The sequence below is a fragment of the Crotalus tigris genome, unplaced genomic scaffold, assembly GCF_016545835.1.
Source record: "Crotalus tigris isolate CLP2741 ecotype Arizona unplaced genomic scaffold, ASM1654583v1 scf7180000023617.9722795, whole genome shotgun sequence".
Taxonomy (NCBI): Eukaryota; Metazoa; Chordata; class Lepidosauria; order Squamata; family Viperidae; genus Crotalus; species Crotalus tigris.
In genome coordinates this window covers 4,133,392-4,155,873 of record NW_024100081.1, presented here as the reverse complement: position 1 = coordinate 4,155,873, position 22,482 = coordinate 4,133,392, and the positions used below count along the sequence as shown (strand labels likewise).

The following is a 22,482-nucleotide window of genomic DNA, read 5'->3' as shown; positions in this document are numbered from 1 at the left end:
AAGAGAAAGGAAAGGAAATAATTGAAATCTGCTGGGCTTTTACTCATTGGTTGTTCCTCCAGCCAGGGACAGAGAAGAGGAAAATATGTAGCTAGAACAAAATAGGACAACAGATAATAAAAGCATTGTCACTCAGATCATTCCCCCCCCAAAAAAAATAAGTCATTCTATTTTATCTCTAGCTTCTGCTACTTGCACTTATTTCCTGGATCACAAATTCCAGACTTCTGAGATGGCAGGAGGATTTTCTCCTGTGACAGAAAAAAAAAAAAGGCAAAGTGGTGGCTCTTCTTTTAACGTTCTCTAAGAAGGGAAATCTTCCTGTTCCTGACTGACCCTTTAACAAACTTCCCCAGTGACTTTTAACATGCGTTCTAAAATTGCCAAGGTTGAGAAATACCTGTCTAAGCAAATTAGATTTCAGTGACAGCTCACATCCTACACACCTGCCTACTTGGTACATTAAACCTGGGATCCCTAATATGATATATTTAGCTGTCTTAGTTGACCCAGCCCCGCTCTATTTTATTTTTTATTTCATTAATCTCCATATTTTGTAACTAGTAGATTTCTTCCTGAACCCCCTTTTCTAATTTGGCAGCCCAAACATGTTTGATTAATAAGCTCTACAAATAAAAATAGCCATGCCAGATCTTACTAAGGCCTATTTTAGTCCAGCATTGTGCTCCTCACAGAGGCCAGGGAGATACTTTTGTGGCCATTACAAGCAGGAGGTTGAGACATACCCCTCTCCGGCTGCTATTCCCTGCAACTGGTATTTGGAGAGATTCTCAGCTCACTTCCATCTCAAAATTAATAGCCATCAATAGACCAGTTCTCTATAAATTTATCCAACCCCTTTTTAAATATTTCCACCTTAGTACCAGTACAACTTAAATTATTCATCTGGCCACAAGGCGACTTTTGTTACATGTTGTACAGGCAAATGATGCTTCATAAAGCATATTATTTTATCTGTGGTAAATTTCCTTCTGATTAGTTTCATTGAATGAACCCTGGCCCAGAGAAAAAAACACTTTCTCCTTGCCATGCATGATTTTATGTATTTCAATCATTCTGCTCCAAGTTGTCTTTATTCTGTGCTAAGGCATCCCAAACTTTCCTTATTAAAAAGTTGTTCAAAACCATGATCTTTTGGCTGTCCTGTTCTCCACCCTTTCCTAATATTTTCTAGCACAGAATCCACATTTTTCACAACTGAGAACTGAATTAACATCTTTACTTCAGGTATCCATTATAACCTCAAGATCTTTTTCCTGATTACTGTATATTGAAGTTACATGTTTTTGTCCACTATGCTTAATTTTACATTTATTTAAATTGAACATTTGAAATTTGATTAGCAATTGTTTAACCAGATCTTTTTGCAATTCTTCAAGATCATATTGGATTTTTTTTTTTTACCACCATGAATAATTTGTATGATCTACAAATTTCACTAGGACAGTTTAACTCCAAATCAAGTATTTAGATGCTACCTTAAAAGATATCCACCTACTCTCTGATTTCATAAGAACAAAATGTCAGCAAACAAGTCTGGAGAAATTAGAACTACCCACTATTAATAGATTGAGCAATGTTCCTGTTGTAAGGAAATAAAGCAATGGCATACTTACTCATTTTCAGTTTAGTCTTTTAATTCTGAGCTTTATATAATTCAGAAACGCAGAGAAAACTCATATAGTTTTACATTATTTTGTCATAAAATAATTGATGTTCTTAAGATGTTTAGGGAATTACATGAAATTCTGCATTTGATAGCCATTAAAAAAATTCCCAAAGCTGACAATAGCAAACCACTTCCATCTATACCAAGAAAACTGCATTGGTTTATCCATGTAAATTACCAGAAGCTGAAGCTGATTCAAAGGTGACTTTATACATTATTGTAAATTTTCTTTGGAGAAGAATCTTAGTTTTTGTACATTGCTTATAAAATCTAACAAATGCAGTTGCTTGTTCTTTGGGATGATACACAGTCTCTCCTCATTTAGCAACTGAAATCTGTTCCTAAGTGAACATTGTGACTAAAAAAGAGAAAGGCTGCAAAGTCACCAACTGCTGCTGTCTCGCTGGATAAAAGTTTTCTTATGCAATAATAGTCAGTGTTACTCTCTCCCTCATAAGTATGGGCTTTGGTTGGAAAATGATTTTTTTTATTACTGTCATATTTGAACAGCAATACCCTTTACATTATTACCGTTTAGTTCTTGACATCCAAAACAGATTCCAAGCCAAAAACAAAAAAACATTAAGCCTAAAGCTTATAAGGAACAGCTTTTGTCATGGTTCCGAAAGAAGCAGCTTTTCAAAGAACTTTGAGGCTTTGTTTTACCTTAAAGAATCCTTTTATTGCTACATAGCTTCGGCAGGTACATAATGTAGCCAAAAACTGAATCCTCCCTCCCCCAATCACCCGTAACAAAGCGTAACTCATTCCTTCATTTAACAGTCATCAATCACGTTCTCCAATTAGTTTGAAGTGCAATCTTTCCCTCCCGTAACTCCTCTAGTTACATCTGACCTTGGAAATACTATACTGAGATATGGTGGTGGCTATCTATTCCCAGATTACATACTTTCCCACCCGCTATTCTAACATTGTTTGACTTTAACTCTAGAAGTGATATACGGGTTAAATAAACAGGTTTGCTTCTTCATTTATGTCAAGCAAGAACATCGGATGTTAGCAGTCTTGACAGCTTTCCAATAAGGCAAAGCCTTTTGATCACCTCCTCGTATTGTATTCAGGCACTTTCAGAAACAGTGTTAGCCTCATTTACCAATGTATTTTGGAAGTCGTTTCTCAATGAAAGCAGCCATTCCTTCCTGGCGGTCTTTGGTAGGAAGATTCTGCATTTAAAATACAAGTCAATCATTTAATATTTCATCTCTTAATCTTTTCAAAAATTTTCAAGCCTTTGATTGATACATCAAAACTTCCCATCTCCTCAAAATTCCCAAGATTGTAGGCATGGGGTAATTGGGGTTAAAGTCCAAAATCTCTACAGCATTGTCCTAGTTTCCAGCTCCTGTTGTTTCTTTCTCCAGTCAAAACTCCTAACAGATGGGCTCTGTGTCTCAAAAATAAATAAATAAATAAATAATACTCACTGGGTTTCATAATTGTTTTTTATTTGATCTACATTTGGAGCTGGGCCGCCTCCAAATATTATTAAATAAAGAAAGAAAGCAGGTGTAGTTTGGGATCTGTGTGTGTATGTGAATACACAAGAACAAGAATTCAATGTACTGTTTTTTAAATTGATCTGATGTGGGGTGTGGGTGCTTATTTGTATTATTCAGATCTGAAGGATGGAGAAAAGTACAGCAGCCCAAATATCTGAGAAGAACACACACTGAAGCTAAAATGTGGAAACATCTGGCTCTTTTTACTATTTGTAAATTGTTACACCGTGAGATTCTCTAATGTTGGGGGGGAGGGGCAAGAAACATTTTTTTTTAAAAAAAGAAAACATGGGGTTACCTGGGCATAGCACATTCTTTCAATGGCCATTCCTGAGGCAATATCAACCTGAAAAGAAAGAAAATATTTTTGCCCACCTGAAGGAAAGCGGTACCAGGTTACCAATTCAGAAATAATATATTGAAGTATGGCTTTAATGAATTATAATCATTCATTATAGCAAAGCAAAGCTTTTGGCACATAAACATTAACAGATTTATTATAGGCGCAGCTACGTTACGTACCCAGAGTAGAGATGTTTGGATTGTGCCAGAGGTAAAGAATCTTGTGGGAATTTCAATACGAAAATGAGCTTGTGCAATTGCTGTATGTGCACATACGCACAATCCATATCGCCTATAATAACATTTAACTAAGTTACATTTTAAACTTACATTTAAGATAACATTTAAGTGTTATCTTAACATACATATGAGCCAGCAGAGAGCTGGCAGCTGCCACAAAAGCCAACATAGTCCTAGGCTGCATTAACAGAGGGATAGAATCAAGATCATGTGAAGTGTTAGTACGACTTGATAAGACCACAGTTAGAATACTGCAGTTTTGGTCGCCACAAAATAAAAACGATGTTGAGACTCTAAAAGGAGTGCAGAGAAGAGCAAGAATGAGGTTTAGGGGACTGGAGGCTGAAACATTAACAGTGCAGGAAGTGGGCATCTACTTAATGAAAAGAACTGCAGATGACATAACTCTTTCAATATCTAGGGCTGACACAAAGAAGAGGAGGGGGGTCAATCTATTCACCAAAGCACCTAAAGACAAGACAAGAAGCAATGGATGGAAATGAATAAAGGAGAGATCCAACCTAGAAATAAAGAAATTTCCTGACAGAACAATCAATCAGTGGAACAGCTTGCCTTCAGAGGTTGCTGGTACTCCATCACTGGAGGTTTTTAAGAAGAAACTGGACAGCCATTTGTCTGAAATAATATAAGATCTGCTTGAGCAAGGGGTTAGACTAGAAGACCTCCCAGGGACCTCAAAGGTCCCTTCCAACTCTGATCTTCTATGTAACAGAATGCTGTTATTCCGTACAGTATGTTGTCCCTCCTGACACGCAACAGGATATAAACTCAGGAAAAGGTTCTATAGTAATAGTAGTTGAAGCCTCAGTGTTGTATGGAAATGGTGATTTATAGGGGCGTTATTTCTTCCATTTCTCTATCCTGGTGAAGACATTTTTGTCTCCTTTCACTAATGAAAACACAGCATCAGAATGAAGAAGCAATGATGGTCATTCGTACATGTCTTATCTCCGGTTCTGATGCAGACAATGAAACAGACCTGTCACTCATATCAAATTATCAGATCTGGACTGCAAATGTAGAGATGGCCACAAGATGGCAGGGAAAAGATACGGACAACTTTAACTCTTGCTACGATATTAGTGGACTGAATTTCTGCACCTTAGTTCTGGAAGCTCTAATAAAATGTATGTCTTTTTAGAACATTATTTCTCGTCCTTTTTGTGAAACCTTAAATATAAATTGAAGAAAGCTTGTTGTAATAAATCATTACCTCAGTCCCTTTGTTTATAGCCAATTTACCCAGCCTCACAGCTATTGGAGCCTTTGAAAAGAAAAGGAACATTTTTGAATCAGAAATATGTTTGCATGTACACAGTACATATCACGCACACACACACACACAACATTAATTCAATCCCACACATAACTAGTCTGTACAAAGTGCCTTAAAGAGGAACCCATTATCACCAAGTGCTACAGATTGCAATACAGCATTTTCACAATGAGAGTAAACACAGGACTGGCTATGGTGTATATTGCATAAATTACTAAAACAAAATGGAAGATACTTCAAATTTGTAGAACACACTATTCAGGGAGTTTTGAGGGAGTCTATTTCAGTTTTTCTTCATAAAAACAAAAACAAGATACCATCAAGACTCCTGATGCCAAAGTTCAATAAAAAGTACTCTATTTTTAACAAGCAGAAACATATTGTTTCTTCAGCAATATAGAGAGGAGGGTGAAGAACACACTAACCTGGGGAACTATTTCTTCAGCTAAAGTTAATGCCTTTTGGTATGCTGCATCTCCTTCCTCATTCTGTGGTACTGTGTGATTAAGTAACCCCATGGAGAAAGCCTCTTGCCCATCAATCTGTCTGCCAGTGAAAATGAGCTCTTTGGCAGGGGCAATGCCAATGCAGCGTGGTAAGCGCTGGGTTCCACCTAGACAGGAAAAAAAATGCAAAATTCATTAATCAGACTTTATAGAACGTTGTTATATGCCTTGGTTTCCATTTCAATTTCAAGGAGAGAAGTAACATAGAACTAAGGAGAAATTTCCTAACAGTGAGAACAATTAACCAGTGGAATGGCTTGTCTTCAGAAGTTGTGGGTGCTCCACCATTGGAGGCTTTTAAAAAGAGACCAGATAGCCATTTATTTATCTAGAATGGTATAGGGTCTCCTGCTTGAGTAGGGGTTGGACTAGAAGATCTCCAAGGTCCCTTCCAACTCTGTTATTCTATTATTTAATTGCACAAAGAATAATCCATATCGCTAAAGTTAAAAGTAGCGATTACAGTGTTTCTCCTAAATTCTGCTGATGGATCTTTGGAGATTTACTTCGGTTGAAATCTAGTTCTTACTAGCCTACTGATATCAAACTAGATTCTTACAAATCAGCCCTGTAAGATAGGCCAGAAACAGGAGCAGTAGGAATTTCAAGAATGTTTTTTTATAGTAAAAAAGATAGAATGGTAGAATGAAAGCCTGCCCAAGTTTCTCTCTGCCTCAGGTAACATTAAACAAAAATAAAGGTAGGATTAGAACTGTATCTTCTTTTCTGAAAATTCCTCCTGAGTAGTTCTTTTATACTTTTCCCAAAGTCAGATCTAAATGTCTTTATACTTATATAAATCATATTGGTATAGTGGAACCTCGTGTTAATAGAATAATTGGTATAAGCAATTTTCTGATCCTTCTTAATGTCTTTTAAATATCAAAGTATGTTGTAAAAGTGATTTCTGGGAGTTGCTTGACTATAACATTGCACAAATAACATAAAAGTGATCATTTTCATGAAAAGGTCCTGTTCTCAGTCATGGGAACTTTGCATTTATTTACTTGGATTCAAAGTTTAGCATAACTATGTTTTTTTACATTGCCACCTCAAAACAATTACATTTCCATAACCAGGAAAGAAAGTTTTTGGGATTTCATTTTTTTCCTGCCTTAGCTAAAAGAAAGCTAATCCGGCAGAGCCACTACCCTATTTTTTTTCACATTTAGGATCCTCTCAATTGGGTGGCAAAAGCAGGGCAGTTTTCATGAGCTAATCAGTTCTCTTTCACCTGGCAAATGGAGGGGCTATATAAATCAACAGATTTATTCTCATTTTACCTGGCTAATTCATTTCTAGAACAAGGGAAAAAAGAGGGGAAACTCTATGTGGGAGAGAGAGGAGTAGCAGATCTACTCCTCTGCTCGACAGAGCAGAAAACAACATGTAATAGCAGCTTGATTCCTGGGAGAGTTGAGAAACCTGAAGATGATCTTAGTTGACAGTTCCAGGCATATGTGCAAACTATATATATATTCAATAAAAAGGCCGATCACCAGGAGCTAAAACAACACAGTTTTATTATATATATATAATCCCTAACTATATTAAAAATGTGAATCCTGGGTAAATCCATATAATAGAAATAAAATAGTCCGAGCACCAGGATAATATTAAAACAAAAACTGTTTAATACAAAAGCTAAAGCTAAGCTTTCGTCGGCCAACACTGCCGACATCATCAGAGCACAATACAAGATTACTGGGAGTCCTTTTTATATTGCCGCACACGTGCAAGAAGGGCAAAAGAACTAGCAAATGATGAAGGGGGACCGAAAAACCCAATGAACGATCGAGCAGTAAATGACCTTAAGATGGGGGGAACAACCAGAAGTGGATCAATATACCCACGGATGTCCACGGAAGAAGGCAGTGCTCCTGAGTGGGAGAACACACGCAGGAGCATATCCATCACAGACTACCCTGATAAACACCCGGATCCACTCAATATACCCCCTCCCCCGAGCACACATGCGCACAACCCCACCAAGGAAGATCAGATGGATCCTGGAATAGAACCAAAAATGGGGATAAATGTAAGCGAGCGAAAGCAACTGGCGTATGCTAGCAGAAAGAAAGTGATCGAGCCCAAGTAAAAGAAAATAGCAACCTCGGAAGATACCAACACAGCAAGAGACGCGTGCCCTTTAAGGACAAACCAAGTAGAGAAAACGGACGGACCGATGACTAGATCGAGAAGCCGGGTGCAGAGCCATCCGGCAATATAAAAAGGACTCCCAGTAATCTTGTATTATGCTCTGATGATGTCGGCAGTGTGGGCCGACAAAAGCTTAGTTTTAGCTTTTGTATTAAACAGTTTTTGTTTTAATATTATCCTGGTGCTCGGACTATTTTATATATAATATCTGTAACCCTATATTAATAGCTTTTGCTATTTTTAACAAATTACAGTACAATTGTATGGCAAATGAAAAAGGGGCAAGAAAATTGATCATGCAACCTTACCTGCACCAGGGAAAAGTCCTCTGGTAGTTTCAATTAAACCCATTTTAGCTGACGATGCTGATTTGGGGGGGGGAAGACATATACAAGATGAAAATGTTAGACTAGTATAAATATAGCACACATTTAATAAGTCTTAAAAATACTACAGTTTGGCTGGACCAAGTTCATAAGACAGGGCAATAATGTCAACAGTTAGCTTATGATTTTTAGATGCTACAGGCTGAATTAAATTAAATTGTTTTCAGAATAGGAACAGAAAGTATTGGGTATACTGATATTCTCACCTGCTACTCGGAGATCACAAGCTAGCGCCATCTCCAAGCCGCCACCCAAAGCATAGCCATCAATTGCAGCAATACTCGGCATTGGTAATGCAGCTGCAAACATTATGGGATCATGAAATACATTTTTGCAAAAATGGCATAATAAAAGAAAAAGCAACAAGAATCTAGTGGAGAATCTACTGGAGAAGGAAAATATAAAGAACAAATGGCAGTAATATACAAGTGGTCATCGACCTACAACCACAATTGAGCCCAAAATTTATGTTGCTATGTGAGACAGATGTGAAGTGAGTTTTGCCCCATTTTACAATCTTTCTGGTCACAGTTGTTAAATAAATCACTGCAGTTGTTAAGTTAGTAACATGGTTGTTAAGTGACTCTGGCTTCCCCGCTGACTTTGCTTGTCGGAAGGTCGCAAAAGGGGATCACATGACCCAGGGACACGGCAACCGTCATAAAAGTGAATCAGTTGCCAAGCATCTGAGTTTTGATCATGTGACCATGGGGATGCCGCAACAGTTGTAAGTGTGAAAAACAATCATAAGTCTCATTTTTCAGTGCCGCTGTAACTTTGAACGGTTACTAAACGAATAGTTGTAAGTTGAGGACTACCTGTACAGAGCTACAGTTTAGAAAAAAAGATTCCATGATTGATGAAGTGGAAAAGGGTTATCCTTACAGCTAGCATTCTGACAAGTAAAATTAGTCCTCAACATAAGACATTGGGGAGGACGCCCAAGAATACACAGAGGTACACAAGTGCTGCGAAGAAGCATGGCGAGACTCGGATGTGCAAGTGGCCAGCATGGCACAAGGGCAGAGGGGCCGAGGGAGACTTAGTGATTTTCCTGCCGGTTTCCCTATTGATCATCTGGAAAAGTGATTATGGGGCATTGTAATAGGATGTAGTAACAAGCTGTTTGCCAAGCATTCGGATCGTGATCACCTGACTGTGGGGATACAGTAATGACTAGAAGTCTGAGGACAGTCTTAACCACCATTCCTTCAGCAATGTCATAACTTCAAAGTCACTAAACAAATGGTTGTAGGTCAAGGATGTGCCATTTCTTGGCTTGCCTGGGTCATGTTGAGAGAAGAGGAATTGTCTTGGGCCTCATACAAAATATATAATATAGTTAATGTGTATAAATCACATTAATAATGTCGAAAGTGTACAATCTTGTGGGGATGCATTAGTGGCTGTCTGGGGCTGCATGAAGCCTGCAGGCTGTGGGTTAGACACGTCCCTTACAAGGATGACTTGTAAAGTTAAATGGGCTCTAGAAAATACTGTTGAACTATTTAAAATCTTATACGATGGTGCTTCAAGTGCTACTTGCAATTTGTAAACATGTACAAAAAACACCACAATGATCAACACGACGAAACAAAGAAATCACTTTACATTCCAATACCAAAAAGACAGTGCTAAAGAATGCTCAAACAATTGCAGTGATCTCACGGGCTAGTAAAATAGTATCCACGATATTTGGACTGAGATATAACAGATGTACAAGTTAGATTCAAAACAGGCAGGGGCAGCCAACATCACATTGCTGATATCTGGCAGATAATATAAAAAACAAGGGAGGCCTCAAAGCATTTATTTTTGCTTTATGGATGACACAAAGGCTTCCTACTGTGCTTCACATTAAAGACTGAGTAACTTTGAACAAAGGGACCCATCAGGTACTTACCAATGTTGTCCATTAAACTTCTGAGCCTCTGAACAAAATGGTCAGCTTCAGAATCATTCATTTGAGCTCTCTCTTTTAAGTCAGCACCTACATTTGCCAAACCAAGGCATTATTTGGGATATGCAGGAAGAGAAACGCTTGAAGGTAATGTTTCAAAGCATCAATATCTGTTGCATGAACTACAGAAGAGTCATATGATGGTAGAAGAAAGTCCACTTAAGTAAGTAAGCGTACTTAAGTAAGAAGTAAGACTCAAGCAGTTCATCTATATAAACATATATTATTCACTAATGATATTGGTTACTATTTAATATATAAATAGTAAATAATATTAGCATTATTTACATCGGTAGATAATGATGTGTAATATATTTATGTCTATAATGTCAGAAGTCACACTCTCAAAACAATCAATCATAATAGAGCTGGAAGGGACCTTAAGAGGTCTTCTAGTCAAACAGAAGACCCTATACCATTTCAGACCCTATACCATTTCTTAAAAACCTCCAGTGATGAAGCACCTACAATTTCTAAAGGCAAGCTGTTCCACTGGTTAATTATTCTCATTTGTTAGGAAATTTCTTCTTAATTCCAGGTTGCTTCTCTCCTTGATTAGTTTCCATCCATTGTTTCTTGTCTTGCCTTCTGGTGCTTTGGAAAATGAGTTGACCCCTCTTCTTTGTGGCAGCCCTTCAAATACTGGAATACTACTATCACGTCACTCCTAGTCCTTCTCTTTTCCAGACTAGTCATACCCAATTCCAGCAATTGTTCTTCATATGTTTTAGTCTCCAGGCCATTAAACATCTTAGTTGCTCTTCTCTGCACTTTTTCCCAAAGTCTCAACATGTTTTTTTGTAATGTGGTTACTAAAACTAGATTTGTTTTGGTCACCACAAAGGTGACAAAAAAAAAAACAAGGTGGGACAAAAAAAATCTATATAAATTGAATTAGTGATTAGAAGCAATTGTCCCTAAAATAAAATATAAAATAAATAAAATAATGAGAGCTGGTTTGGTGTAATGGTTAAGGCATCAGGCTAAAAACTGGGACACCATGAGTCTTGCCTTAGGCACAAAACCATGTGACCTTGGGCCAGTCCCCTTTTTTTTTCAGCCCAAGGAAAGAGACAATAACAAACCACTTCTGAAAAACCTTGTCACTGATACAGAAAATATATTTTATTAAACAACCAAGTGGAAAGGATAGGTCAGGTGATATATTTTCTTCCACTCATTCTCAGTTTTTTGACTTTTTCAGATAAAAAAAAAACAGCTTTACTTACCAGCACAAAAAACACCCTTTACTTTGCTTTTGACTATTACAGCACGTATCCTTTCATCAAAACGGAGAACATCAAGGATTTCATATAACTAATGAAAAAAGAGAATAAATCCAATATTCAATTCAATGAAATCTTTCTTTGAGGCCACAGCTCTGTATATGTGATCACACTTTAGCTGATAAAATATGTACAAACTGCTAAGTGCATAATTTGTTTTTAGCGTGTGGCTTCTACTACAAAATCTGCCCTAATCTAGGAAACTACCATTCATTGACAATTATGGTGACCTTGGACACCCATAGCCTTTCAAACAATATCTATATAAGGGAAAATTAAATAAATACTGTCACTTACTTCGTCCACAAACACTTTTCCCAGGGCGTTTCTGGCATGTGGTCTGTTCATCTGAATTTCTGCAATTCCTTTACTCCCCAAAAGAACAATAACATTTTTTTTTTAAAAAAAGAGGTTTTGTGTCTTGTTTACATAAGCAAAACAATTCCAGAGTAACATTCAGTTCAAGGTCATAATAGAATATTAGGAAATTCAAATACTGTGCTTCAGGAGTTATTATTATTTTTTTACTAAAAAGCAAATCTAGGAATAAAAGCAGCAGTGAAACAGATGAGTAAATCTGGGCTCAGAAACTAATTAAGGTCAGGGTTGGAGAGCCATCAGGAAATCGTTTCAAAGAAGACTGTAAAACATTTCTACATTGCAGATGTCTAAGGAGTTGTGAAAGCAGAGCTGCCTTTACCTTTTTAATAGTCCTCTACGTACAACAGTTCATTTAATGACCCCTTGAAATTACAACGGCACTGAAAAAAGTGACTTATGACGTTTTTCACACTTACAAACATTGCATCATCCCACTGGTCATGTGATCAAAATTCAGAAGCTTGACAACTGACTCACATTTATGACATTTGCAGTGTCCCGGGGTCAACTTTGATGACCGTCTGACAAACAAAGTCAATGGGGAAGCCAGATTCACTGAACAATTGTGTTACTAACTTAATAGCTGCAGTGATTCACTTAACCACTCTGGGGAGAAGGGTCATAAAATGGGGCAAAATTCACTTAACGACTATCTCACTTGGCAACAGAAATTTTGGACTGAATTGTGGTCCTAAGTCGAGGACTACCTGTACATCCATATTTCTCCACATTTCATTCGGAAACAGGATGAACTGAGTGGAAGGGGGAAGTGTGTATCATTGACTTTTGTGCTTTCTGCTCTTCTGTTATGCATGGATATTTTAGGGCTTTTTTGGTGTGTGTATGCATCTTTGAGTCAGTCTTTATTTCCGGTGAAGACAAATCCCTGCAGTTTTTGTGGCAAGGTTTCATATGTGGCTTGCCACTGCTTGCTTGCTAGGGCTGAGAAAGTGACTAGTCTAAGGTCATTCAGGTGGCCTTGTGTCTAAGTCCAAAACACCAAACTGGTGTTTTAGACTTAGGCACAAGTCTATTTACAAGTATACCGCTTCATAGTTACACTTTATAGCTATACAAACATTTTAAATTTCATTTGCTACCATTAAGAGTATGGAAAGCCTCTCTGCAGTGGGACATTAATTTCCTTAAAAGCAGGGGTAGGCAACCTTGGCTCTTTTATGACTAGTGGACTTCAACTCCCAGAATTCCTGAGCTGGGAGTTGAAGTCCACCAGTCATAAAAGAGGCAACGTTGCCTACCCCTGCCTTAAAGGAAACAAGCATTCTCAGGCAACCAAAATAAGTCCAAAGATAACCTTATTTGGCTTTGCAATTTGTTTTTCCAGGGGCCTCTGACAGCTACAGACGTTCCAAGGCAGTGTGTATTGTTGTTGTTTTTCTCCAAACTTGGCAACTTTAAGATGTGTGGATTTCAAATCCCAGAATTCCCCAGCAAGCTTGCTGAGGAATTCTGGAAGTTCACCCGTTCTAAGAGAAGGGAATCACTTAATGAATACAATTGCGGCTCTCTCTAAATTCTCCGGTGACGGTTGGCGATTGGCCTTCCCCGCATAGCTAATAAAGGGGTGTGTCTCCTAGGTCTTCTATGATTGGCCCACGGCCTACAGTGTCCTGGATCGCGAAAGGAAGAGCGCGCGGACTTTGATCAGGTCGCATTGTGTGTCTTCTCCCTAACCGCTCAGCTGTGGGAAAGGGAAAGTTCCTTCCTTCAGCCTAGTGGGTAGTAGGGGGCACGATGGCCGGCCTCTTCCAAGACACAGGCGTTTCACTGCATGGTTTCTGTGGCCTTGTGCCTTCGAGAGGGATCCAGGAGTCACTTACCACAGTCTGCCTTTCCATGCACGTGTAACAGAATCTCTTTTTTCTTCTCTCCGGACGCGGATCTTCTCGGGGAGATGCCGCCAATCCCCAAGCAGCTCTCTGTAGAAAGTAATCGCAACACAGCGGTGGCTTGGCCCAAGCGGAGCATTTTAGGACGTAGCAGCTGGGCCGAATTAAACTAACAATTCAGGCAAACCTGAATTAACGAAGAAAGGCCGGAAGGCAAGCGAGCCCCAGTTGCTACGGTTCCGTTAAAATAACATGTATCTTGATGCAAGCTGAAACAAACAAGTTTCAAACAACACACTAGTTTTCGGAGCAGTCAAAGTACAATACTGCTCCGCTTTAGGGAAAAAAGCAGTAGCGCCCCCTTTCGAGCACGAAATCTCTTTTATTCCAAAAATATAATCAAAAGCTTCTTAGCGTTAAGACCGACTGCTGATCTTATGGACAAAGTCCCTACAGCCTACACTTATCTCGGCAGCAGTGCAGAAATAAATTGCCAGCTTGGGGATTTTCTGGCGGTCTCACTATACCAAGAGATTGTAAAGTGGTATAACACCAATGTAACCACGGTCCTGTTCTTTGCAACCTAAATCAGTTTCCCCCCCCCCACAAAACTTGGCAACTTTAAGTTATGTGGACTTCAATTCCCAGAATTCCCCATCCACACACCCCAATGTTGGCTTTTGAGATTCATTGGCAGGATAAACTTTTTTCATTTTAAAAATCTGATAAATAGTACAAATACTTTCTCTTTCTCTTTTTTGATGCTTTAGGTTGGATTTCTGATCCTCTGATTTTATTCTTGTTGTTCATTGTAGCAATTACTTTTTTTATATTAAGGAAAATATAAAAAAAAATCTCAGGTCCTGCTCTAGATTGTATGTCAATCATTATAGAGGCAATTCAACTCTAAAGCAATGAAAATGAGAAGCAATGATTTTTTAAAAAAAAAAAAAACTTAGGCATATCTATTTTTGGCTTTATTTGATATTTCTTGGATTGTTATACGATTTTAATTGCTGTTTATGGTTGTAGGCCACCCGGAGTCACTTTTTTTGTGAAATGGGCGGCTATATAAATTTGCTAACTAAAAAGCGGATGCATATTTTTCTCTAACCTCCGCTAACCGGCTCTTATTTTAATCAAAGCTGGGGATTTAAAGCATTCTGCAGTACTCTGGGATAGGCTCGCTCAGCCTGTATTTCCGACTCGTGAATTCGGGCTGGATTTGCAGAGCGAAAGACTGATGCTATCGCTTTAAGAGGGTGGAGACAGATTGAGACTCGTTTCCGCCCCCGTTTCCCCCACCTTTATTCCTGGTGTGTTGTCAGAAGCTCGCTGTTGCAGCGACTGTCTATTTCTTTTCGCGTGTTTTTGGTGCCACGCAAGATCCTGAGAGCATCATGGGCAACAGCAGCAGAAACCTGGCCCTGAACCGCGTCGGGAAAAGGGTTTTTGTCATCGGAGTGGGTATGACCAAGGTAACTGGACTGAGCCGGGATACTTTGGAGGGTATTCTGAGTTCTACAGTGGGAATACAATTGCCATCATCCGTGGCCACGTCTAGAAACAGAGCAGGGTTCTGCTTCAAAGGGTTGGTGAAGTTGCCGTGAAAAATGGGAAGGTCGGCGCAAGCGATTTCCCTTCTCAGCGGGACTTATTCGTTAGTCACTTGATAAACCCAGCACTCCCCTCAAGAGACACGGTGCTGCCTCTCCCTATCCCTCATTTCGCACTGTGTGCATGCGTGCCTTCGAGTCAACTGCACCAGTCCCTGCAGTTTTCTTGTCAACATTTAGGAAGGGGTTTACCGTTGCCTTCTTCCTAGGGCTGGGCAAGAGTGACTGGCTTAAGGTCACGAAGGCTGGAACTCACGGTCGTCCGGTTTATTGCCTGATGCCTTAATAACTATACCAATGGCTCTCTTTATAGTTCTACTTTATAGCCATTCAGACATTGTAAATTAACTGTGTGGCAAACCTCTCCGCAGTGGGGCATTGGTTTCCTTAAAAGAATCCCTGTCATGTGGCCAGGATCAGCCCAATGATGGGGCAATCTGGTTTGGCTTTACAGATTGTTCTCTGCAGGACTTCACCATTACAGATGTTCTAAGACAGTGTTTTTCATATTTGGTAAGTTTAACATTCTAAGGAAAAGGTCGTGGAATCACTTAATACAGTTCTGACCTCCTCTTAATTCTCCAGTGTCAATTGGTGGGTTTTTTTTTACCTTTTTAATACCCCCTCCCCCTTTTCACCATTTTGTTCCAAAACCGGATGAGCAGAGTGCCTATAGGACTCCCTGTCTCCCAGTTTCTAGTTTGGTGCCTTAATCAATTCACCAAATTGGCTCTGTCTTTACCCAAAAGTAAAATCCTCTCATTTCATTGTAGCTTGTTTAGAGCTTTATCCTTAGAACAGCCTTGTAACATAGATTAGAATGAGAGGGAGCGGTGGCCTCTCCAAGCCCATTGAAAGGTTAGGTTTACTACTGGTGGAGGTGGGGGAGATTTGTGCTCAATAGGATTTTTTTTTACAACTTGATGGATGATCTGGATCCCCTTGCAAGATCACAACTGGACTGAGAAATTGCACTTCTGTACAGTTCCCAAGCTATTATAAATGTTAATGGTTTTGTTCCGTTTGAGAGAGTCCTTGGCATCATGTTGTTTAGACATTTCTGACAAAGAGCTCTGTAAGAAAAGTCACAACTTATTCCTGTACTACAAATGGAGACTGAAGTTAGAATACTCAGCGTACTACAGACTACTCTCCATGCTAATATTTAATTTATTGTGCAACCTCTGGGGAAGCAGTTTTTTACTCCATGTTGCCTAGGTCTAATGGACTGTTCCAAATTACAGATTATAATCAGTGTTTCTCAACCTTGACAATTTTAAGGCATGTGGACTTCAACTCCCAGAATTCCACAGCCAGCATTGCTGTGGAATTCTGGGAGTTGAAGTCCACATGCCTTAAAATTGTCAAGGTTGAGAAACACTAGATTATATTAACAGGATAACTGAGGAGACAGACAAAGAGAGTTTGGTGTACAATAGGGGTGTCAAACTGCCGGCCTGGGGCCAGATGCATCATGTGGAAGCCCCGCGCTCACCACAGGTCCAGCAAGGGGAAAAAAGTTGCGATACGTCGTGACATATCACGTGACACAACGAGTTTGACACCCCTGGTGTACAACCATGCATAGTGTTCATACATCCCTTAAAAGACAGCCCTTTACAGGTAGTCCTTAACTTACAACAGTTCATTTAGTGACCATTCAAAGTTACAGTGGCACTGAAAAAAGTGACTTATGACTGTTTTTCACAGTTACAAACTTTGCAGCATTCCCATGATCATGTGATCAAAATTCAGATGCTTGGCAACTGATTCTTATTTATGACCGTTGCTGGATGCCAAAGTCATGGGATCGCCATTTGTGACCTCCTGACAAGCAAAGTCAATGGAGAAGCCAGATTCACTTAAGAATCGAGTTACTAACTTATCAACTGCAGTGATTCACTTAACAACTGGGGAAAGAAAGGTTGTAAAATGGGGCAAAACTCACTTAACGAATGTCTTGCTTAACGACAGAAATTTTGGGCTTCATGTGGTCATAAGTCGAGGACTACCTGTAAAGGGCTGTCTTTTAAGGGATGTGTGAACACTGTGCATGGCTGTACACCAAACTCTCTTTGCCTCTCTCCTCAGTTATCCTGAATACAGAATATAAACATCTTGTTAATGTAATTTGGAATTTGGAACAGTCCATAAGTCCTAGGCAACATGGATTAAAAACCTGCTTCCCCAGAGGTTGCACAATAAATTAAATATTAGCATGGATACCTTTGAGTCGTTGTCCTTTAGATGTACCTAATTATTTATTTTCTTGGTTCTGGTCCTGTATTGTCAGGAGACTGTGCGTTCTGATCTTGCTCTAGACATGAAAGTCAGATGGGAGACTTTGGGCCAGTCACTCTCACTCAGTCAAAACCACTTCACAGGTTTGTTGTGAGATCTCAAGTCACTTGGTGCTGTGCCCTCCTTCCTTGGCCCTCCCTGTACTCGCACACACTCATTCTTGTCCTCCATCTCTGGGCTTCCTTGCTCTCACTTGCAGATATCCGTGCAGGCAGCCCTGTCCTCCCCAAGTTGTGCATGGCTTGTATCAAGCTGCCCAGGATCTCCCACAGTACCCCTGTGCTCCTTACCTGGGACGCATTTTGCTTTCCTGCTTAATAACCCGCATGTCTTGGGGTTACAATAGCAGCTGGGATTGCCGTTGCTAAGTGATGCAGTCAGGTGACATCACACTTTAGAACTGCATTGCTTAGCAAAGGCAATCCCAGTCCCAATTGCCATTATAACTTGAGGATTTCTCAAGGTTAGCTTGAATTACTCTGAAAATAGAGCCAATTTGGTCTAGCCCAGTGGTTCTCAACCTGTGGGTTGAGACCCCATTTGGGGTCGAATGACCATTTCACGGGGGTAGCCAAACAACGCAGTCCGCCATTTTTTTCCCCTTTTCCTTAGCTGTGCTACTCCCTTTTATTCTATTGGCTTTTGAATAGAGTCTAATTCTATTGGCTTTCAAAAGCCAATAGGAATTGTCCAGACTGTCTCTGCTCTGCTAAGCCCGCCAAAAGTTCCATTCTGCAAACAGTGGTGCACCAGTTGAGTAGTCCTCGACTTACGACTGGTTGAGTAGTCCTCGACTTACGACCGGTTGGGGGTCACGGCATTAAAAAGGTTGAGAACCACTGGTGTAGTCATTAAGGGCCAGGCTAGAAAGTGGGAGACCAGGACTTCTCGTCCTGTCTTACCCAGGAAAGCTAGCTGGGTGACCTTGTGCCACTCACTCTCTTTCAACCCAACCTACCTCACAGGGTTCTTGTAGAGAAAATAGGAGGTGGCAGGGTTATTAGGTATGTTCACTACCTTGAGTTTATATATATATATATATATGTAAAAAGAAAATAAAAATCTAACAATGATTTAGACCTGAAGGCCTTTTTTGGTCATAAGCATCTTCCACATTTGCTTTTTTTCTAATAGTTTGAAAAGCCTGGCCGCCGGGAAAATTTCGATTATCCAGATATGGCAAAGGAAGCAGGTAACATATCGTCTATCATATTTAAAACTTGGGCACAGCCAGTGACACATAATGCTATTTGCTTGGTGCTCCAGATACATAGCTAGTGGCATAAACAGTTAAGCAGTACTGTATTGCCAATAGCCATGTTTTCCAAACCACAGGGTTTTAAGTTCACCTGTTTATGCTAGAGAGGTATGAAAATATAATTATCTACATAAGAGAGGCAATAGAAAAAGGCAATAGAAGAATTGCTGTGTGTGTGAACTTTAAGTTATCTTCATTTTATACAGTTCCCTTTCTGATCAGGTCTCTGCTTCAGAAGAGTAGGTAGGGTACAATAAATACCGCTGTAATATACTTATTTTAAAATATAACATTAATGTAAACATACTGTGGGAAGATTTTCTCTGGTTTGGGTCTCCAGCTGGGAAGCAGACCTTCGGCTCAGGCAGAAGAAATGACACAGAACAAAGCAAGCTGCCAGAAAATAGGTTTATTTACAGAAACCAGACACCATACAATACACCGGAGGTTCCTGGACTAGCTAGTGACTTTCCAAGGCGAGGGGGTCCTGTTCTTATACCCCTCAAGTTATTGAGGTTATGATTTTGATTTTTGAAAGGATTTTTTGTTAATTTAATTCTTTCTAGTTTGTGTCTGTTTTGACCGGTAGCAATTAATACTCTTTTTGTTTTGGCAGTTTGGCCAGAATGGCTCAGGGGAGGGGGAGTGGAAATGAGAGAAAGGAAAAAAAAACTTTTCTCTTTGGTCTTTTAAAATTCGGTTTGACTTGTCCTTTAAATGGTTCTTTTCCTGAGGTGTACCCTCTCCTTCCTGGGTTCATCTACATTCGAGATGGCAGTTTTAAGGGTCTGGGTTTCCTTTGTGGTATTTAATTGTAAGATTTCTTTTCTTTTAAAGGAAATTGCTCACTTGTTTTGGGGTTTGAGCTAATTCTAAAGTGTTCTCTCTTGGCGCCAATGATTAGTCATCTCTCAATACTTTAAACATTGTCATTCCTTTAAATGCATTTACAGCTGTTTGCACCATCCTGTGGTCACGTGACTACGATTTATCATAGGGTTGGTTTTTTTTTTGTTTTGGTTTTTTTTGGAAACCAGTGCTTATTTCGGATTTCCAGCAAAACTGTCCATTGGAAGCAGTGGCTTTGCTTAAAGACCATGGTATTCACTTAGTGACTGCTGCATTTGCTTTATGACCACTGCATTCCCTTAACAATCATGGCAAAAAGTAATAAAATCAGATGCAGTCACATGATGACCTGCTTAACCACCGGGCTCAGTTGCAGTTGTAAATCAAGGACTACCTGTAACCAAAAGTTATGATAACAACAGATGCCTTGTCTGGATTGACCCAAAGTTTTGAAACTAGCAGTTTATTTAATCTGCCCAAGAGGGGAGAGAGTATGCTTGCACATTGTTCACTTACGAAATCTGGCCTTTTACATACACCTTAACTGTCCATGCAGGATTGTACAGTAAGTTTCTGATCAAGATTTTGTAATATGTTTTTAAAATCTTATTTAGGTGAAAAGGCTCTTGCTGATGCAGGCGTTCCGTACTCATCTGTAGAGCAGGCATGTGTAGGCTATGTATATGGTAAGTGAAGGTATTAGTAAAGCTCACATTTTATCCTGATTCTCCTTTGCCCTTTTGAAGCTTGTGTCCTCCTCCTTGAAGCAGAGCTTATAACATATTTATAAATATTCTAACAAGTGTTTAGGGCTTTCTTCTAATAACAGGCAAAACACGAGGATAAACTTTTGTGTCTTGCAACACATTGCAGAGCAAAGCTCTCTATACTGCTAGAATTGCTGACAACCTTTAACCTTTCCATCTGCGCAGTTGATTATAAAATAGATAATGGAGGAGAAACCATTTTTATTGCAGTAGTTTTTGCAGGAAAGTTCATTTAACCCTGCAGTCTTCAATTTTGATTGTTGCATGATTTAAAATTTACTGAAGAAAATATACTTGATGAAGGTACAGATAAATTGTGAATTGAATCTATGTTTTTTTAATCTACCTGCGAATCTGATTGTTTCTCTACAATTTGAGATAAGGACCATTTTTGTCCCACTGAAAGGTCCCTGACTAGTTCACATTTCATACCACGCCAGGGCAACCACAGTAGAATAAATCACAGGAGGTTGGAATCATACAGCTAAGTCATAACTCTGGCAAACTACAATGGCTGCATTTCCGCATCATGTCATGCCAAAAATTAATGTATCACTTTAGAGGTTAATATGAAGAAATTTAGCATCTTTAGAAAGAGGCTAGAGAACATGATGGTATTTTATCGAAACTGACTTTGCATGTTTTTTTTTTATTCTAAAGGTGACTCAACCTGTGGGCAGCGGGCTATTTATCACAATTTAGGTCTAACCGGCATCCCTATTATAAACGTTAACAACAATTGTGCTACTGGTTCAACAGCTTTGTTTCTAGCAGGACAAATAATAAAAGGAGGTAAGTTACATCAGCTCACCCCAAAGAAAAATATAGTTGTATTTAACCCTTGGTCAGGAGAGAAGTTGGCACATTCTCTAAGATGTACTGAATTAAATATGACATTTTTTCTGCACTTTTGAATGCATGTTTACTATTCATGTACAATCTTTACAGATGCAAAATAAGAAATGTAAGAATATAGTATGTGCAGACGTATGGGCATCCTTTTAGTCAGTACTTTTTGTAACTGTTCCTTTGGCAGGTTTCCAAACCTTTTCATTCTTGCTTTGGGAATTTTTTTCTCCACTTTTCCTTGTAGAATTTTTCCATCTTAGAAATAATGTTAGTGTAAAAAGGTGAGTAGTTGCAGCCAGACTTTTGCTTCAAACTAAAAATCAGCTCAGCTAGTTTAAGAGAGTTCGTATCACAGATGTCATATTGTCTGCTCACAGCATAAATTTAATGCACATAATTCCAAGTCTTGCGTTTGTTTTGAGGGTCCGCACTGACTGGAACTCCAAATACTTCTGCAGAAAAATCCAGTCTTGGTCAACCAAGCTTCCCCCCCCCCCCCCGATTAATTAAAGTTTGGGCAGCAGGGAAAGAAAAAGGTGATTAATCCTTGCCTCTCTTCTACCAATTATTTAGAGAGCTACAGATTGATCTACCTTCTGTTTCCCTCTTTCTTAAAGCTTGAAGCATAATTATCCAATCATTTTTGTATTTAAGGTTTGGCTAACTGTGTATTGGCTCTTGGATTTGAAAAGATGGCAAGAGGATCCCTTTCAGCAACTCATGTGAGTGTTCAAGTCTTTGCTCTGCAGGAAATGTGGAAGGGATGATATCTGAAGAGATAATCCACCCAGAACTGGTTCAGAATATATATATAAATATATATATAAATCTCCTAAGGGGCCTGTTGGAGAGGTCTGGACAATAGATGGAAAGTAGCTTGAATCAAGTTCACAAAATAAATGAATACATCATCATCATCATCATCATAAAGTTGGAAGAGACCTTGGAGGTCATTAAGTCCAACCCCCTGCTCAGGCAGGAAACCTGAATACCATTTCGGACAAATGGCTGTCCAGTCTCTTCTTAAAAACTTCCAGTGTTGGAGCATTCACCGCTTCTGGAGGCAGGTTGTTCCATTGGTTAATTGTTCCAACTGTCAGGAAGTTTCTCCTTAGTTCTAGGTTGCTTCTCTCTATGATTAGTTTCCATCTGTTGCTTCTCCAATAGCATAAAACTGTGGGGCCCAGTCACTTCCATCTTTAGTTAGGACCCCAGGTTCCACTG

At 39.3% G+C, this 22,482-nt stretch overlaps 2 protein-coding genes across 4 annotated transcripts in view; one reads left to right on the top strand and one right to left on the bottom strand.

The window, feature by feature from the left end:
* Positions 1–1,640: 1,640 nt before the first annotated feature.
* ECHDC2 (enoyl-CoA hydratase domain containing 2) lies at positions 1,641–13,970 on the bottom strand. Of its 2 annotated transcripts, XM_039319756.1 has the most exons (10): positions 13,610–13,966; positions 11,685–11,752; positions 11,331–11,418; positions 10,045–10,131; positions 8,348–8,440; positions 8,064–8,120; positions 5,515–5,702; positions 5,027–5,077; positions 3,509–3,556; positions 1,641–2,874 (listed from the first exon to the last, which is right to left on the bottom strand). In XM_039319756.1, exons 1-10 carry the CDS (start codon positions 13,755–13,757, stop codon positions 2,797–2,799), a joined length of 906 nt encoding a protein of 301 aa, XP_039175690.1. In that variant the 5' UTR covers positions 13,758–13,966; the 3' UTR covers positions 1,641–2,796. The 2 variants fall into 2 exon arrangements, with proteins under 2 accessions (XP_039175690.1, XP_039175692.1); XM_039319758.1 differs by lacking the exon at positions 8,348–8,440 and having other exon boundaries at positions 13,610–13,970.
* A 951-nt stretch (positions 13,971–14,921) lies between these two features.
* Positions 14,922–22,482, top strand: part of SCP2 (sterol carrier protein 2) — a 29,115-nt gene continuing 21,554 nt past the window's right edge. Inside the window, exons 1-6 of one of the 2 annotated variants that reach the window (XM_039319755.1) lie at positions 15,019–15,096; positions 15,689–15,747; positions 18,670–18,727; positions 20,257–20,328; positions 21,070–21,201; positions 21,913–21,980. In XM_039319755.1, coding sequence (XP_039175689.1) covers positions 18,712–18,727; positions 20,257–20,328; positions 21,070–21,201; positions 21,913–21,980 — 288 coding nt within the window. In that variant the 5' untranslated portion in view covers positions 15,019–15,096; positions 15,689–15,747; positions 18,670–18,711. Of the gene's footprint in view, positions 15,097–15,688; positions 15,748–18,669; positions 18,728–20,256; positions 20,329–21,069; positions 21,202–21,912; positions 21,981–22,482 lie in introns of both variants that reach the window. The other variant, XM_039319754.1, reaches the window with a different exon arrangement.

What these genes read in the sequence shown, in the direction of transcription:
- ECHDC2 (XM_039319756.1), bottom strand. Translation starts at nt 13,757, where the DNA reads ATGCTCCGCTTGGGCCAAGCCACCGCTGTGTTGCGATTACTTTCTACA. An exon ending in AAGTTTAATGGACAACATTG is followed by an intron (nt 8,441 to 10,044) that starts GTAAGTACCTGA and finishes TAATGTTTGCAG; the next exon opens with CTGCATTACCAATGCCGAGT. An exon ending in TTGTGATCTCCGAGTAGCAG is followed by an intron (nt 8,121 to 8,347) that starts GTGAGAATATCA and finishes CCCCCAAATCAG; the next exon opens with CATCGTCAGCTAAAATGGGT.